Source organism: Podarcis cretensis (assembly GCF_951804945.1).
Source record: "Podarcis cretensis genome assembly, chromosome: 5".
Taxonomy (NCBI): domain Eukaryota; kingdom Metazoa; phylum Chordata; class Lepidosauria; order Squamata; family Lacertidae; genus Podarcis; species Podarcis cretensis.
In genome coordinates this window covers 26,505,062-26,523,631 of record NC_137174.1, presented here as the reverse complement: position 1 = coordinate 26,523,631, position 18,570 = coordinate 26,505,062, and the positions used below count along the sequence as shown (strand labels likewise).

The 18,570-nt window shown below is 44.0% G+C and overlaps 1 protein-coding gene across 3 annotated transcripts in view; it reads right to left on the bottom strand.

Annotated features, from left to right (window-relative positions):
* Positions 1 to 18,570, bottom strand: part of PHYHIPL (phytanoyl-CoA 2-hydroxylase interacting protein like) — an 81,041-nt gene that overhangs the window by 42,348 nt on the left and 20,123 nt on the right. Inside the window, exon 1 of one of the 3 annotated variants that reach the window (XM_079975727.1) lies at positions 7,862 to 8,331. The exons of the other annotated variants lie outside the window; for them this stretch is intronic. Coding sequence (XP_079831853.1) covers positions 7,862 to 7,967 — 106 coding nt within the window. The 5' untranslated portion in view covers positions 7,968 to 8,331. Of the gene's footprint in view, positions 1 to 7,861; positions 8,332 to 18,570 lie in introns of those variants that run through there. 3 annotated transcript variants of the gene reach the window in all.

Genomic DNA, 18,570 nt, shown 5'->3' with positions numbered 1-18,570 from the left:
TCATAAAAATAAACAGAGACAAATCAAAGCATCTGGACCGATGCAGCATCCTAATAAGCACAGTCCACTCAATGCATATTGTAAGGGTTGTCCAGCACTTGTCAACCCCTAATTTTGCTACTGGAAACCATCTGGAAGATGGACCATACCAGCATTCGAAATTGGCCAGGCACCAGGTGCATTTTGCATCTCGCCAATGGCCACTTGTGACCAAGTGAAGATGCCTGGGTGCCAGGATGGTGGCTGACATCTCTACCATCTGGAGGTGCATACCTGGGGATAGTTGGATCTTGACCGTTTTCATATACTAGGCACACATCCTGTACAATTCTGTTAGATTTCAAATGCACAATCAGAACAAATTTCAGGAACCAAAACGTTGTACATAAAAATATGTCTTTTGAGCAGCTAGGCATTCCGTTTTGGTGAGGATAACCCTGGTGTAAGGAGCCATTTGGTGCCTAACCTGAGTTTCTAACACTGGAGCCTACAGGGATGGATGGACCTAAGTTAGGCACAGGTCTGAAGGTTATAAAGCTGAAAAGGGCAGCCTCAAGTAGCACCGGTCTCTCACAGAAACAACAACAAAATAACCCACCTTAAGAATAAATTGATCATAATAAGCAGTTGAAGTCTGACATAGATTGAGGGATTTGTGGTTCTTTTTTTCAATATATATTTTTTGTAAAAGGTCCTCTCAGTCAAACGATTGGTTGGCCTCCTTCCTGCCACAACATCTTGCTTGTTGTGGGAACACTGGCACATGGGAGTGAACAAAAGACCACACCTCTCAAAGAGGTAGAAGAATGACTGCTGAACCATTCAGAAATGGTCTAACAGAAACACACACAATGGAAAGGCAAGACACAGAAAAAACTGCCTGTTAGGAAATAGCATGACTTTCACCCCCCCCCCATGCTTTCCTTGTGAAACTGTAGTGAATTCTTCTTTCATAGTTTGAGTACTCCATTTATAAAGAAAGCTCCACTGGGAGACTGGGTGCTAAGCAGAGACAGTCCTCAGCGGACTATATTCAAGTGCCTAATGAAGAATACTTCTGGACACAATTTGATGTAACATTGGAGCTGAGATAGGACATCCTAATGATTACTCTGCTTCCCAGCTAATCGTGGCCTCAGAAGCAGCTGTCAGCATGTTAGACCATGGTGCTGATAACACCAAGGTTGCAGGTTCGATCCCTGTATGGACCAGCTGCATATTCCTGCATGGCAGGGGGTTGGACTAGATGATCCTCAGGGTCCCTTCCAACTCTACAGTTCTATGATTCTATGAAATGCAATAATACAATGTATGTTAAGGCAAACTGGATAAACAGCACAAAGGCATGTAATACCATCTATGCCATTAGAAAGCAAACAACAAATGGCTTCTTCTTTTTTTTAAAGGAAGAGATACAGTACTGCTCAAGGAAGAGTGATAGAAGTTGCCTGGGGCAGGAGACAAAACTGATGCTCAAGAAAAATTAGAATACACATTATTACATATTACACACACACACACAACTGTCCATGTGGTGGACAGACAATTAGAAACACTTGAAGGATATAAGCAAAAGAATTAAGAAGGGGGGGGTATTAGTAAAGTCAAAGGGAACATGGCATTTTTAGGATGTGAGAAGTAGGGACAAAGAAGAATATTCTGAATTAGTGTTCTGGAAAGATGTTGCTACTAAGCTACATGAAAGCATGGAGTGGACCTCTTCCACTGGAGCTTCACATCTCTTACCTAGGTAAAATTTGTACCCTCTCCACACAGTGCCCAGTTAATGGAATTCACTTCCCCAAGATCTGACAACAGCCACAAGTTTAGATGACACTGAAGAGGGAACAGACTTGTTTGTCCTCCTTGAATTTGCCTATCTACTGCTATTAGCCATGTAGCTAAATGGAGCCTGCATGTTCAGACACAGTATACCTTCTGACTACCAGGCGGGGAGCAGCATCTGGGGAACTGCTATACCTTCAGGGCCTGCTTGTGGGCTTTCTTGGAAGTATGGGGGAGGGTTACTGTGGGAAATCCAAATGCTGGACTAGATAAACCCACTTTGCTTTCAGATTAAGTTTAAAAGCTGTGCCTACACAGGAGCTAGATGTGTGTGTTTGTGTTGTGTGTGTGTGTAATTCCATATGGCAATCACAACCTTAACACTGTTCTTTTATTTTCAATGAACATTAAAAATGTTGATGATGCACCAGAAATGTGATTGTACCATTTCAGGATGTGCCTATTATGAATTTAAAGAAAAGATGACACTAGAGTTATTTATGCCTGTGGAAAAGGGTGATTAGGAGACTGAACAGATTTTGTGCCTTCACAATATGACAAGTTGCAGTCTGGATCCCCTTTTGCAAAGTGTGTAATGCTATTTATTAATATTAATATTTTAATATCACTTTCTCAATTCACATTTTATTTTGCTTAAAGATCATATTATATTGTTCCATCACTTCCACAATTATTTAACTGTAAGTCAGATCCGGGTATCTGAAGACAGACAAATAGGTATGAGCACTTATTCAGGAATATGCATTTCAATATTACACAACAAACAAAATGTTTAAGCAGATACAAAATAACCAGAGGATATTGAAAATGAATGAATATTTATAGTTTGCATACATCTAAATACCTATAAATTGGGCTTTGGAGTGGTAAAATGGAACGAAAACATTTTAGATTAGATCTATCAAGACAACAAAGAATATCCAGTGTTAACCTGCATAAACAGCAGCAAGAGAAAAATGGCTGGGAATTGTCTTCTTTCTCTCTCCCCCCCCCACTCCATCCCCATTTCACTGCTTCCCTGTGCGACTATGTTACCAGTAAATTGGTTACAAAAGAGGGAAGATATTGTGAGCATACCAACAACAATGTGGGATGAGAAAAAATATATACAGTATTGCTTTATTTTTCCATGGGAAAATTTCCATTTCCTAAGTTCGTTGATAACAATGAATGGATGCCAGTTGTAAACACAGTATTAAACAATCTTGGCAGTTACAAAGTGTTAAGCTCCATTTACTAAACACAAGTAAAATAAACATGCTACGTTAGATCACTAGAAAACCCTCAGGAATGCACAGGACATGTTTCCAATTCGATTCCACCCCCCCCCCCCAAAAAATACCCCTCACATCACTGAATACTATGCATCTCATTCTGTCATCAAGGTGAATGGGGAACTCCATCTGCACATTCAGTCGCCACAGCAACAAGGGAGCCCTGAATTACTGTATTTTTTGCTCTATAAGACTCACTTTTCCCCTCCTAAAAAGTAAGGGTAAATGTGTGTGTGTCTTATGGAGCGAATGCAGGCTGCGCAGCTATCCCAGAAGCCAGAACAACAAGAGAGATCGCTGCTTTTGCTGCGCAGCGATCCCTCTTGCTGTTTTGGCTTCTGAGATTCAGAATATTTTTTTTCTTGTTTTCCTCCTCCAAAAACAGTCTTATGGTCTGGGGCGTCTTATAGAGCGAAAAATACGGTAGTTTTTAAAAGGCATTCCCTATTACAACTTACAATTTGCAGAGAGGATCTGCTGAAAACACTCTAGAAGTAGACTTGATTTGATGATCTAGGATTGCTCTTAAATAGCGACCCCAGCTTTATGGAACAACTTGAACAGGGAGGTCGGTTTGAGCAGATACCTGCAGGCCTTTAAGTGCTATTGAAAAATGTTTCTATTATTATTATTATTATTATCATCATCAAAGAATGCCCTCTCCCAGGCTGCCACACACACACACACACACACACACACACCAAGCTTGTGTGGGTGATGGAACTACCAAGAGGCCCCTCTCTGCTGCTCTGTAAGGTCTGTAGGGAAGGAGGCAGTTTTTCAGATATTTGAAGCCTCTGTCATTTACACTGGCATGAGCACTCTTAAGTTAAGCCTCAACATGAGCTGTGGACCAGCGCAGCTATCTTAAAACAGGAGTTTGTATTTTTTTAAAGAAGGTTGAAAAATGTTATAATTACTATGGACTGATTTTTCACTGCATCTGTTTGTTGATTTTGGCACTTAATAAATATTTCATTTTTATTTAATTTGATTAATATGGATGTGGACCACCTGAAGAACATTTTGATAGGAAAATGGAGTCCTAGTCTATATCTAGAGAAAGAGTTTGTGTGTCTCTGGAATAATCAAATTTCTTTTCGTCTGGAATTTATTAGTATTTTAGATTCTCGTTTCGGCCTTCAGGGTGGCAACACAGTTGGAAAAGTGAAAAATGGAAATTAAATGCATGTCACATCATAAATGTATTGTTGTTATCAACAGGTAGACTATTTTATCTCGAACGTCTAATATTAGGATTCTGACATCTCACATTTGCTATACATCGGGTCTAGATGGTAACCAAGCAAGCAACTTTTCAAATCAAATCAACTTTCAAATGAGACTGTAGAAGAACTGAGTTGTTTTATATTTATAGAGCTAACATCTCCACTACATAGCGGTAGGTTAAAATACTGCTGAATATAATGTTTGTTATTCTGTGTGTTCCTTTATCCTTTTCACATTTTCATGCACATCATTGTCAGTGGGCATCGTTAAGTGCTTGTCTGATTAGATTCACCTTGAGCAAGTTAAAAGAAAGCCAATTCCAAACATCTATTTTCTCAACAAGAAAACAAAACATGGGCTGCAATAGCGTACTTGGCGATTTCAGTGAGGTTCACACACATCAAATGGGCGAAAGTCTAAAGCCATAAAATGAAAACATTAGTCAGTTTAAACCATCGGTCAGCTGGGGAAGAGTTGAACACCCAGTGATTTCAAAGAGATGAGAACTGCAAAGATCATATTCAAGTCTCCCTTACAATTGCTTCTGTGAAATAGCCATTCATTTCAGTGGAGTTTTCACAGGAGCCCTGCCCATGAGCCATCAAAATGCTCATTGTACAGCAACACTGCTTGATAGATTGCACCCCATGATGCTTTAGAAGAGATGCTATGTCGTTTTTTATGGTGTTGCACTTAGAAGCAACTAATTGTATGCTGCTCTCCTGGAAAGTTGGGTCCATTTATCCCATTTTGTCTTTCCATGTAGGCATTCCTGAGTCTTAAGTGCCACCTGTTGGAAGCAAAGTATGTTTCAAATGCACTTACCCACATCAGGTTCTGCACACTAGTGGTAAAATTTTGATGCACGAAGCCTGCACACGTTTCTGCCTGCCTGTAAAATTTGGAATAATGCCCTCCCTCAAAAGGCATTGGGATTAATGAGTCTTGCACTGGTGGAGTTCCAGCCATCAGAGTTTAGTATGTATGAGGATTAGCTAGGCACGAAATCTATTGTGGGGAGGAACCGGCATTTCCCTAATATCTTTTTTTTTTTTTTTTGAGCCAGCTTTTCTTTTTCTTAAAGATCAGGAGGAAACAAAATCACACTAAAAAGTGTAACCCTGCTTCATTGTACACAACAATTAATTAAGACTATTCTGAATCAATTAGCAGACTGCTACAATTAACTTTGCAAGCTTCACTACACTTTGAGAACTATGCGAGCCTTCCATTTACCCCCATCTCAAAATATCTGTGGCTACCAAACACAGCTATGACTAATATATATACTGGTCACGTTTGTGGCTTGTCATGGTTTATTGTGAATAAGCAGTGTGCTGATGAATGCTGCCTAATCTCTCTCACTTCACCCCTCCCTCTGACGCAAATAGAAGATACAAACTAGGAAGCCACAATTAAGCTTGGCTTCCTGTGACATCCCAACCCAGGATCCTTGACAAGCCAGAGGTTCATAAGTTAACAACAAACCATGGTTTGAAACTGAATTAAAACTGACTATGGCTTCTTGTTTTCCACCCACATCAGAGGAACAGCAAAGTGGGAATGATGCACCAGTGTCCGGCTTGTTCACAATAAACTATGGTAAGCCAGCAACCCTGGCTTATTGGGAAGCACGAATGCATCCACTGTTAAATATTTTGTGGAAATGACATAGTTAAATCAATTTAAGGAAATTATGCCACTGTATCTGTTAAATGAAAGCTAGTATTGCTTTGTTGCTGCCCACACCAACACAGGAACATTTCCCTTAACACGGGTTTTAATGCCATTGTACTTGTAACCAAAATTATAACCCTTGAAATCTGCACGGCAATTGTGGGAACTCAAGTAGAAATGGAAAAGGCTCATTAAACTCACTCCTGAACACAATGTTAAAACTAAAACTTGACAAATATTCGGCTTCAGAATGGTTGTCTGGTACTAAAAAGGCCCATTAGAACAAAGCTTTTAGGGTATATAGCAAATTTGTTGTGCTACTTGATTTGCAGTCCTGAACCAACTTTACAGTACTTCAACTGTCACAAATGGAACTACTCAATAATAACGTGCTTGTAGATTGCAGATGCATACTCCAAAATAATATGTGTAGACAGAAGAAATATAACATTAAACCACCAAATGTTCAGAGTACTAAAACCTTGTGGTATTGTTCACTGCCATATAAGCCATATTTTTTCCTACTTTAAAGCTAGGAGATACTATTTAAAATAATTTTAAGTTGTTTTGAATTACTAGATGTTGAACAATATAAGGTAGGCAAATGAATACAAAATTAAATTGTGTTTTGCAAATTAACTCTAGGGTATTACTTTCTGAACACAGGTTATTCTGCTGTTTAGCACAGTGCTTCTTAAACGAAGCGAGACATAATTGTATAGAATATTAAACACACTCCTAATTGCTAGTCTTCAGTGTGGTACATCAGTATGTAAATTGGCTGTTCCCCGTTCTTTATTACACAGCCTTACAAATGCCTGGGTTTCTGCAGCTCAAACAACCCTTTTGCACTCTGCCTAACAAATTAAGTTTTGTTATTAGTTTTAACCATGCCACTTAGCAGAATATGCATTAACAAGCCAACACTGTCACATTCCCTTGCTTTTAAGATTTTCTCGCTATGTCTACTCACATATTCCCTCTGTATCAAAATTTGTAACTGCTAGAGTGCAGAACAAAGGATTTAACATTAGCACACAAAATCGCTTGCATCAGTCTCGAATTCTGCGTTAGATCAGACTCCACCAAGCGAACTTCCGCCACAGTCCAGAGAAGAGGCTGCAACTGTCCATGGTGCTGAAACATACAAACCTCCTTTTCCCTTTTCCTTTACCAATCCCCGTACTACCGCCACAAAGCCTGGCGTTTTTGTACCCCTCAAGCGGCATTTATATTGAATTACTACATGTGACAAGTTTATTCATTAGTAAAATAAATAAGAGAGCTAAGCACATGCGACCCCCCTCACACCCCACTCTAAATAATAATTCAGGACGCCACAATTGGGTTCGTGCCTGGAGTTCGAGATCATGGCTTCGCAAGAAGTGATCATCCCAACCGGACTCGGAGTGGCTGTGCGCGTGAAAACGCATGCCTAAACACGCGTTTCTCAGAGCCGAAAATGTTAATTAACGTTTGAATGCAGCTGCTCCTCCTTTCCAATTCTCGAAACAGGCAAGCGCTCTGCAAGGCGCAGAACTAACCCCCCCGCACCTTAAAGAGGGGTTTCCCTCTATAACGCTGCGACCCCTCCTTTAAAAAAACACGCAAAAAACTGTTCTTTTGTTCTCAAATGCCATGGATGGAGGGGGACATTTACACCTAACCCCGCGCAAGATTGGATTGGGGGGGCTGACTGGAGAGGGTAGATGGGGTGGCAACAAAGAGCCATACGCGGGGGGGGGAGGGTAATTTTGCATTAGCAAGCCCGGTGGGGGTGGGGCGAGGCGGTGGCAGCAAGAGCACGGGCCGCTTTGCGCTGAGATGAGCTCCCCCTACCTCCCCCCCCCCAAGTCCCGGCACCTTCCACTCACCGTCCCTATCGCAGAGCTGGATGGCCTCCAAGCTGAGGTTCTTGATGACATCCTCGCAGGGGCTGCTCGGGCTGCTCATATGGTGATCCAGGCGAGGCACCTCCATTGTTTCCCGCGCCCCCCACCCACACACTTCTTGCCTTTCGGGTTTATTGCTCTTTCCCCCCCTTCCCTTTTTCCCCCGCTTTGAAACAGGGGGCTGTCAGGGGTGGGAAGGAAAAGCGAGCGCTGGAAGGAAGGGAGGGGGGGCGCGCACGCTTTGCGATCAGCGGCGACGGCAGCAGCTCCTCTCTCCTGGTGCGCCGTCTCCCTCCCTCCCCGTCTGTCTCCGTCTCTCCAGGCTGGCTGCGAAACTGCTGGGTGCAGCAGGGGCGCGCGCGCGCGCGCGCACTCTCCTCTCCCCCTTCCCTCCCCGGGACTGGCTGGCAGGCGGGCGGCGGGCGCGGATTGGAAGACAGGCGCGCGCGGCGGACGGGGGGGGGGGGGCGAGAGCCGGCTGCCTGTCCCTGCAATGGAGCCGAGAGCAAGGGAGGGGAGGGGGGAGGGAGAGACGTGGCTCGCGCTCGGCACGCCTGAGCCTGGTGGAGAGGGGGGGGGGGGGGTTAAGCTGGCCCTTTAAAGGGTCCGCGCGCCACTCTTGCTGAGTCAAGGCTGGCGCTTGCACCAACATCATCTCTCTCTCCCACCCCTCCCCACCCCGGTGCATGTAACGCAATGCACTGCGTTGCCTGCAGGCAGCTTTCTCTCTCTCCCAGTGGAGGGAGGGGGAGCTGCGGCCGCCTCAAGTCTCCCCGTCGCTCCTTATGCAATAGGTTTATCAGGGAATTAAAAGCAGCAGCAGCAGCAGCAGCAGCTGCAAATAAGGTTCTAATTCCCCCAATGCGCGAGCGCGCAGTTCCCGCCTTCTTCTGCGCCCAAGCAACGCTGCTCTTGGCGGGAAGGGCCGCTTGGCTCCTCCCCCTCAGTTATTTAGGCAAGCCAGTTCCTGGGGGGGGGGGCGGGGGAGGACAATGGGCCGCTGCGCCTTTCGAATTATGTTCCCTAACGCTTGGTTAGCAACGACAAACCTAGACAGCATCTTAATACGCAGAGACATCACCTTGCCAACAAAGGTCCTTATAGTTAAAGCTATGGTTTCCCAGTAGTGATGTATGGAAGTGAGAGCTGGACCATAAAGAAGGCTGATCGCCAAAGAATTGATGCTTTTGAATTATTGTGCTGGAGGAGACTCTTGAGAGTCCAATGGACTGCAAGAAGATCAAACCTATTCATTCTTAAGGAAATCAGCCCTGAGTGCTCACTGGAAGGACATATCCTGAAGCTGAGGCTCCAATACTTTGGCCACCTCATGAGAAGAGAAGACTCCCTGGAAAAGACCCGGATGTTGGGAAAGATTGAAGGCACAAGGAGAAGGGGATGACAGGACAAGATGGTTGGACAGTGTTCTCGAAGCTACGAACATGAGTTTCACCAAACTGCGGGAGGCAGTGGAAGACAGGAGTGCCTGGCGTGCTCTGGTCCATGGTGTCACAAAGAGTCGGACACGACTAAACGACTAAACAACAACAACAACGATGCTTGGTTAGGGAAAGTGTGCTGCCTTAAATAGTGATGTAGTTGTTCGACGTCAGCAATTCATCCTAGGTTTGGATAGGTATGTTGCATTGATATGACTGTAGTGGGACTATGGAATTGATTTTCTTTTGAAACGTATCAAAAATAAAGCCATATGCCAAAATGAAAACAAAATGAGACCTTGCTGACAAGGAAAAAAATGTCACTGGTGTTTGGAGGAATGATCTGCACGCATTCCTTTTCTTATTTATAACCCGCTTTGTTCCCCAGAGAGGGCTGCTTTGGCCTGGACTTGCTCCGTAGTCTCTCAAGGGCCACTTCCCAAGTGTCCCCTTCACCTCCTCCCTTTCTGCCACATTTTATACTCGAGGACAAATCACTTGAAGCCAGCTCACATATTACAAACTTCCTAGGGTCCTCTTTTTGGCAGATTGCCTACCCAAGCCAAGTTCGAAGAACCCTAGAAAGGGAGACCCTCAAAGTTGCCCATTGACAATAAGCACAGGACAATAAGACAGGACAGTAGAAACAACAGCTACACTGTTATATTGAGAGGGATTGTGACTCTATTTAAATGGCAGTAATTGTTTCCAAGTGTGCATCACTATGTACAAGTTAGCATTTGCAGGATTTATACAGATCTGCTTTTCTTTTGTCCTTTCATTTGGTGATGTGTAAGTGCCCATCCTACGACCCTGTATCCTTTTCTTCTGCCCCACTCTTTACGAGAGAGAAAGCAACAGAATTTCAGTAAGTAATGAAATTCCATGGGGAAGAACTTCCCTCTGCATGGCTCTGAAGGCAAGTGCCTCCATGCAAACTGATCACTTGATGGCTTTAATGTGCATCAGTTATTTTCAAAATGTGAAATAGCCTTCACAGTGCTTCCATGAGGACCTAGCCAAAGGTCTGTAGGAATACAGTCACATGACAGAAATAATATCTGATCTGACATCACGCAAACATAGGCACTCTGCTCACACAAATAGCTAACAGGAAACAGCTGCAGTATCTGGTGTTGTTACTGGCCAGATGTTGCCTTCCTCATAAGGCTGCATTCTGTAATTCTAGGCTGCCTGGATGGTTCCATATAGAAAACCTTCTCCCAAGCCTTTGGCTAAATAAACCATCTATGTGTGGGGAGAGGTATTGTTTTGTTATTATGTATTTTTTTTGCGTTTTTATACTGCAAACTGCTCTGTGATTCTTGGATGAAGGGCAGTATATAAATTTAATTAATAATCATAACAGAAAAAGTAGCAGACCTGTGAATCAGTCCTGAGGAAAAAAAAGATACTGAGCGATGCATTATAAAGTGCAAAGAAGCATCATTTGACTCCAGTGCAAAAAGAAAAAGCCAAGATACAGAAAACTAAAGAAACCCCCCAGAGGCAATTTAATGACCTATCCAAGAATCGTTGCAAAATGACAACAAATGCATCCATTTCAAATCATAAGGGTGCATGACTGACTGATTTTCATATAATAATCTAGTTTCCAGTGGTGTAGTCTATATATCTGGAGGCCACCACTGATGGTGGGTCATCGCCAACAGGCCAGCTCCAGCGGGGAAACCCCAAGTGGAAGTTCCCTTTTGGGTTGGTCCTTAGGGGTCTGATGAAGGTGAAGGCACTACCCATAGGTGATTGGTTGTGGATGGGCTTGCTCCTAGCCTGGAGAAACAGGGGTGTGTAAGAGGGTTAACTGCACTTCTAGGTGTTAAGTGGGATGCTGGGGGCCATGTCTGTGCTGAGAACATTAGTGCAGATCATGAATGCATATCTAGTGTGATCAGTATTTTGCAATTTTATATTGTATTGATTGATTGTACTCTTTTTATCTTTCTTTTGGATTAATATGCTGTTCACTGCTTTGGGGTTGACAGTATATAAACAAACCCTAGCACAGCATAATGTGTTTCACTTGTTTTATAACTTTATATTATTATATTGCTGTAGCCCTCCCTGAGACCATATGGTAAAGGGTGGGTAATAAATCCTGTTTTTTTTTTTTTTTTAAAAAAAACAACCCACAGCAACACATAGCATGTTATATACAGAAAGTTGGAAAATAAACTGTAAAGAGAGGCTGAGGCAATGCTTCTGTTCTTTTGTTGAAAACACAGCTTCATGTCTGCTCTGACCCACCCACTCACCCACCTTGGTTTGCTTTTGGGTGCAAATTGCTGATAGAATTTCATGAATGTCAATGAGGCTGAAAGAACAAGAGCAAAAGGTATAGAGAGCCACCACCAGAGAAATCCGACAGGAATTTACATTCACACAGCTGCTGAACATATTTCAGCTTTTGTCCCGATTAAAAGCCAATAAATACAGATTAAAGATGACAAATTCTACTGTGCTACATTGGCTTAGTGGGGTGATAACAGGATACGAGGATTTTCACCTCCAGGTCACTGGTTTAAATACTGATCAGGGCTCAGTTGTGCCTAGAAGTGGCTACCAGCTGTCCAGCGAACACTTCTGAAATGAGTTGGTCTCGGTCCATTTCCTAGCAAATAGCAATTCACTTTCCAATAAACACATTTGGTGCCTTTTTTGCTAGCAGTTCCTCCCCAAGGACTGGAACCAGCTTGGTGAGTTTTTGTTTTAAAAATGAACATTTTTTATCTTGCTCAGTATACCTTTTGCTGACACCACCATAGAGGCTTCAGATGAAAATACTGTTTCACGCTCATTGCTTCACCAAGAGGTACAAAGCTTTGGAGGCAGCCTTTTACACAAGGATTGCTTTCCTTGTGAGGAGACAGTACCGGAGAGATTCATGGCACCTTTGTGATTTTTTTTTAACAAATATTCCATGAGGACAAATACCCAGACAAATGGTGTTAGCCTTTACATCAGTTAGAACGCTAGAATTGTAGAGACTCTGAGAATCATTTTGTCCAACCCCCTGAAATGCAGGAATATGCCACTGTCCCATGTGGGGATTGAACCTGTAACCTTGGTATTATCAGCACCATGCTCTAACCAACTGAGCTATCCAGGCATCTAGGAAGCAAATTGGCTTCTTGTCAAGACAACTACAAATCTCAGATATTCTTTACTTTCTCCTTCCCTGGATATGCCAATGCTGCAAAACCCAGCAAACTGTTTTGTTCCTTCCTACACAGATGGGTGTGTCCAGTAACGACTAGCCACCAGCCATCAAATACTGCCCTTCAGTAAAGTAATCAAAGCAATGAAAAGTCTACAAACGTTGCCACCTCTTTAACTGACACAGTGCAACACAACTCCCACAACACCACATGGTTTTACTGAATTGTACTAGGGCTCGGATTCTGACTGAATGCCAGTAGCAATTCATTGGGTTCTGGGGGGGACTATCAAGACAGAAAGCAAAAATGTCCAACACACTAAAAGCTAGAGCTGGAGAAGGGATAAAATAATAATAATAATAATAATAATAATAATAATAATAATAATAATTTATTATTTATATCCCGCCCATCTGGCTGGGCCTTCCCAGCCACTCTGGGCGGCTTCCATAAAAACCAAAATTACAGTAAAATCACACGTTAAAAACTTCCCTGAACAGGGCTGCCTTAAGATGTCTTCTGAATGTCAGGTAGTTGTTTATCGCTTTGACATCTGCTGGAAGGGCGTTCCACAGGGTGGGCGCCACTACCAAGAAGGCCCTCTGCCTGGTTCCCTGTAGCTTTGCTTCTCGCAATGAGGGAACCGCCAGAAGGCCCTCGGCGCTGGACCTCAGCGTCCGGGCAGAATGATGGGGGTGGAGACGCTCCTTCAGGTATACTGGACCGAGGCCGTTTAGGGCTTTAAAGGTCAGCACCAACACTTTGAATTGTGCTCGGAAACATACTGGGAGCCAATGTAGGTCTTTCAAGACCGGTGTTATATGGTCTCGGCGGCTGCTCCCAGTCACCAGTCTAGCTGCCGCATTCTGGATTAGTTGTAGTTTCCGAGTCACCTTCAAAGGTAGCCCCACGTAGAGTGCATTGCAGTAGTCCAAGCGGGAGATAACCAGAGCATGCACCACTCTGGCGAGACAGTCCGCAGGCAGATAGGGTCTCAGCCTACGTACCAGATGGAGCTGGTAAACAGCTGCCCTGGACACAGATTTGACCTGTGCCTCCATGGACAGCTGTGAGTCCAAAATGACTCCCAGGCTGCGCGCCTGGTCCTTCAGGGGCACAGTTACCCCATTCAGGACCAGGGAATCCTCCACACCTGCCCGCCTGCTGTCCCCCAGAAACAGTACTTCTGTCTTGTCAGGATTCAACCTCAATCTGTTAGCCGCCATCCATCCTCCAACCACCTCCAGACACTCACACAGGACCTTCACTGCCCTCACTGGTTCTGATTTAAAAGAGAGGTAGAGCTGGGTATCATCTGCATACTGATGAACACCCAGCCCAAACCTCCTGATGATCTCTCCCAGCGGCTGCATGTAGATGTTGAAAAGCATGGGGGAGAGGACAGAACCCTGAGGCACCCCACAAATGAGAGCCCAGGGGTCTGAACACTCATCCCCCCCCACCACTTTCTGAACACGGCCCAGGAGGAAGGAGCGGAACCACTGTTGGACAGTGCCCCCAGCTCCCAGCCCCTCAAGACGGTCCAGAAGGATGTTATGGTCGATGGTATCAAACGCCGCTGAGAGATCCAGCAGAACTAGGAAACAGCTCTCACCTTTGTCCCTAGCCCGCCGGAGATCATCAACCAGTGCGACCAAGGCAGTTTCAGTCCCATGATGAGGCCTGAATCCCGATTGGAAGGGATCCAAATGGTCCGTTTCCTCCAGGCGTGCTTGGAGTTGTTCAGCAACCACCCGCTCAATCACCTTGCCCAAGAATGGAAGATTTGAGACTGGACGATAGTTGGCCATTGTGGCCGCATCTAAAGATGGTTTTTTAAGAAGCGGTTTAATAACTGCCTCTTTCAGCGGGTCTGGGAAGGCTCCCTCACGGAGGGAAGCATTCACCACCCCACGAAGCCCATCGCCCAGTCCTTCCCGGCTAGCTTTTATAAGCCAGGATGGGCAAGGATCCAGGAGACAGGTGGTTGGTTTCACTCGTCCAAGCAGCCTGTCCACAGGGATCACATTTCCAGGAATGCTTCTAAGTGCCACCCATTTAAGAAAAGGAGGAGAGGGGTTCTTTGTTGTTCCCTTCTTTATCTTCCCCCAGATTTTTGAATCACAAAACCATTTTGGAAAAGAGTAAACTGGAGTGAAAACTACAAGCCCTGTGAGTGAAAGGAAGGATGGATCACAGACAAGGTGCAACAACGAGCTACAGCCTATAATAATAATTTATTATTTATACCCTGCCCATCTGTCTGGGTTTCCCTAGCCACTCTAGGTGGCTTCCAACAGAATATAAAAATACAATGATCTATTAAACATTAAAAGCTTCCCTAAACAAGGCTGCCTTCTAAAAGTCTGGTAGTTGTTTTTCTCCTTGACATCTGGTGGGAGGGTGTTCCACAGGGCGGGTGCCACTACCGAGAAGGCCCTCTGCCTGGTTCCCTGTAACTTCGCTTCTTGCAGTGAGGGAACCACCAGAAGGCCCTTGGCGCTGGACCTCAGTGTCCGGGTAGAACGATGGGGGTGGAGACCCTCCTTCAGGTATACTGGTCTGAGGCCGTTTAGGGCTTTAAAGGTCAGCACCAACACTTTGAATTGTGCTCGGAAACGTACTGGGAGCCAGTGAGAACAAATAACCGAGTCAATGGAGGAGGCGAAGAAACTAATAACTGAATGAAGCAATTGAAACAGAGGATGTGTAGGTAAAAGTGGAAGGAAGAATTTCATTTATTCATTGGCTGGCAGTGATTCATTACACCCTCAGTAAGGAGGAGTGGGGGAGGAATAAATGGGGAGGGGGAACAGGGCAATATCCCACATTCAAACTGTCCTTTTTATGCAAAGCATGTCATCATTGCTGCGTTGCTTTATCTTCCTATACCAGTGCTTGTTTGAAATTCATTTTTGTCAGTTTAAGGCAAAGACTGAGAACCTGTGGCCCCCCTAATGCTGGTGAACTACAACTCCCATTATCCCTGACCATTAACTATGCTACCTGGGGCCAATGGGATTGTAGCTGAACAACTACTGGAGGGCTACAGGTCCCCCAACAACTACATAAAACCACTACTTTTTATATATTAAATAATTTCAAAAAAATCACATATACAATTCAAAACATAATAAACTTTTATTTTGTTTTTTTCAACTTCCTCTCCCATTTTCCATGCTGTAATTAATTTATCCTTCTTGCTGCACCCCGTCTTTTCTCTCTTATATAATACCCACCATTCAACAATCATCACTACTTTAATCAACAGCTGCTCAGAGTTGCCTAACATACCAATCCAGGTGCAAAACTAAGAAACAAATATTTTATTTGAGTATTTATATCCTGACGTAGTGTAAAGACACAACTCAGAAATGATGATTTCATTAAAATAACATAAAACAATTACAAAAAAAACCCTCAGCTACTGTGAACAGTTTAAAACATATTCAGAAATGCCAAAACAAGTAGTCTTAAAAACCCAGTCAGGTCCAAGCAGTTATCATACACTTCTGTATTGACTTGTGCTTGCAGTATATGGGTACAAAAAAAAAAATAGTATTGTTTGGTGGGGTCAGTCTGAATGATAGCTATGGTTCCCTTCCAGGCCTGTGATCCTGTATCCAGTGAGGTTTAGAATCTAGTAAAGGAGGCTGCTGAACCTGCCAGACAAGTTTATTTGTAAGATAATAGCCTTAGCTGACCAGTTAAGTACTGCTATTTACATGTCCAAAGAGGTTGTTCTGTTGCCATAGAAATAAATAGGCGGGCCTCTTCCCAGCTCACCTGGAGAGCAAGAGGCCTGTGTGTGCCTGTGGCTTGGGACTTCCCTGGAAACCTAAAGGGAAAGCAGATCTGTTGGGATGTTAATGCTGCGAGCCCTCCATCCTATGGTCAGGTTGTACATATGAGCAAAACCCCCAATGTATCCTAAGGACACCACAGTCTCCACTGACCTTCATTCCAAGGAAACCAAACCTTGGGTAAGTTTTGAAACCCCTGGCATGTCTTGCCATTCAGAGACTGAGGTGTGTGTATCAGTATTCATAAACTTAGAGCAATTTAAAGTGGACCATGCCATACAGCACTGGAAGAGTGTATTTTTTTTTATTACCGGGGAGATTTCCCCCATGAGCAAGAGTCACACACTTGAGAAATCTGTTTTGGTGTTATGCTCTGCAGACTCATATTTCAGGCACTAATAGCCTGCGTTAATTAAATTCCCAGGCTCTTAATTGGCATTTAAGATTATAGTCCTGCTCCTAGTTTTGCACAGCTAAATCCCCAGCATTTTCAACTGGGACTTTACCTGTGTGCATAACCACTCAGCAGCAAGAGGGCCTTTTCAAATGCAGTCACTTTTCTAAGGAGCCATGATTATAACTAGCCAGATGGCACCTGTGCCGTCCATAATGTTCTGGCAGAGCTGTCATTTCCTAGCAGCTTTAAACCACCGTGCTGTATTGCTGGAAAACGGTTATTCTTGTCCCTGGAAGTAGGACCACCACACCTAATTGTAGTGTGGACAGGAGATACGCCAGGGCAGATCTGCACACCTTGTGACCAGTCAAGCCAAACTGAGCCCACCAGCTGTGTTTTGATAGCAACCCGCTCCGTCCCTCCCTCGTTTTAGCAGTCCCAGAGATGGCAATCAGGACAGTTTATCAACCTCCTGGCAGATTACTGTGCTTGTGTGGCAGACTGTGTTTGGTTTGGTGGGGTGCAAGTTGTGCAGGCCTGAACTAGTGCTGGTCATCTTTTGGACAATGCCTGCTGCAGAAGTTCCTTTTCCATCTACCCACATCATTTTATATCTCCACCTTTCAACAAACATGTACTTGTTTGCAGACTACTCAGTCCAGTGCTATTGCATATCACTGGAATTATATAAAGATACAGTACACACATGCGCACACACACACACACACACACACACACACACACACACACACACAGGGATATGCCCCTATGCACAGCTAGCCCTGCCCCTTCTATTCTACCACAAGAGGGATGGATGCTGCTATTGGATAAGGTAAGTAAAATGCCAGCAAACTGACAGTGATGTTCTGCTGGTAAGACCCTGGGGTTGCATAGCTGGCAAAGGAAATGGTCCAATGTGCCATCGTTTCAAGCCACAAACCACACGGTTCTGTCCCAGTTGAATTTATATGCACCTGAAAGTATTGTATAATGCTCTCTAACAGGAAATAGCTGTCTGAGAAACGGTCTTATGTACGCTAAAAATAATAAAACTGAAACCTCAGCATGTAATCAAAACATCTCTCCCTTGATAAATTGTACCTGACAGTGATTAGCAAAAATGACACATTATATAATGGGAAGACTGTCAGAGGAAGAGTGGTGTTCAAGTCTACAAAGGCTTGCCATAACAACCACCTGATCGGTTTTCCATACGTTCATAATCAAGTGTATTTACATACATTGCTTTAATGCATCCCAAGCGTGGGCCTGTTGTCACGTTTAATTTTCATACGTACATGCAAAAATATAATGTATGCATATGCTTAACTTTTTTTTTTGCAGCTCAGCATATCCAGTGGCTGCTTGCACCAAGGGCTCTAGAACTCTCCACTGCACACACACACAAAAGCAAATGTATGTTTGCTATTGTATCATCTGAAGTAGAGAATACCTAGCTGTGGTACTTTGCAGTGCAACACAGAGTAGGGAAAGCAGCATTTCAAGTCTTAGGCATCCTTTCTGAAGATATTTTCGACCCAGCTCTAAGTCTGGATATCAAAGTTGTGGACAGAGCCTGGGGCAAAGACCAACAGCAAGCCAAGTCTCCTTGTTGTTTAAAGCACAGAACACGACTAATCCAGGCACTTTTGTACGTGTCAGCCCTTATCACATGACATCCTATGACCCTAGTGTGCTTCAGCAGGCCTTTTTTTGCTGATCTGGTTGGTTAATCTGTAATCCCTTTCCCTTCCTTTGATTAATATTTTGAGGGTGGAACACATGTTGAAGCAGAATCCCTGCCTGTTATCACTCAGGCCACAGATTCCGGACCTGCTATGGGCTTATTTCTTAGTAAAGTGTGACTTCCCAGAGA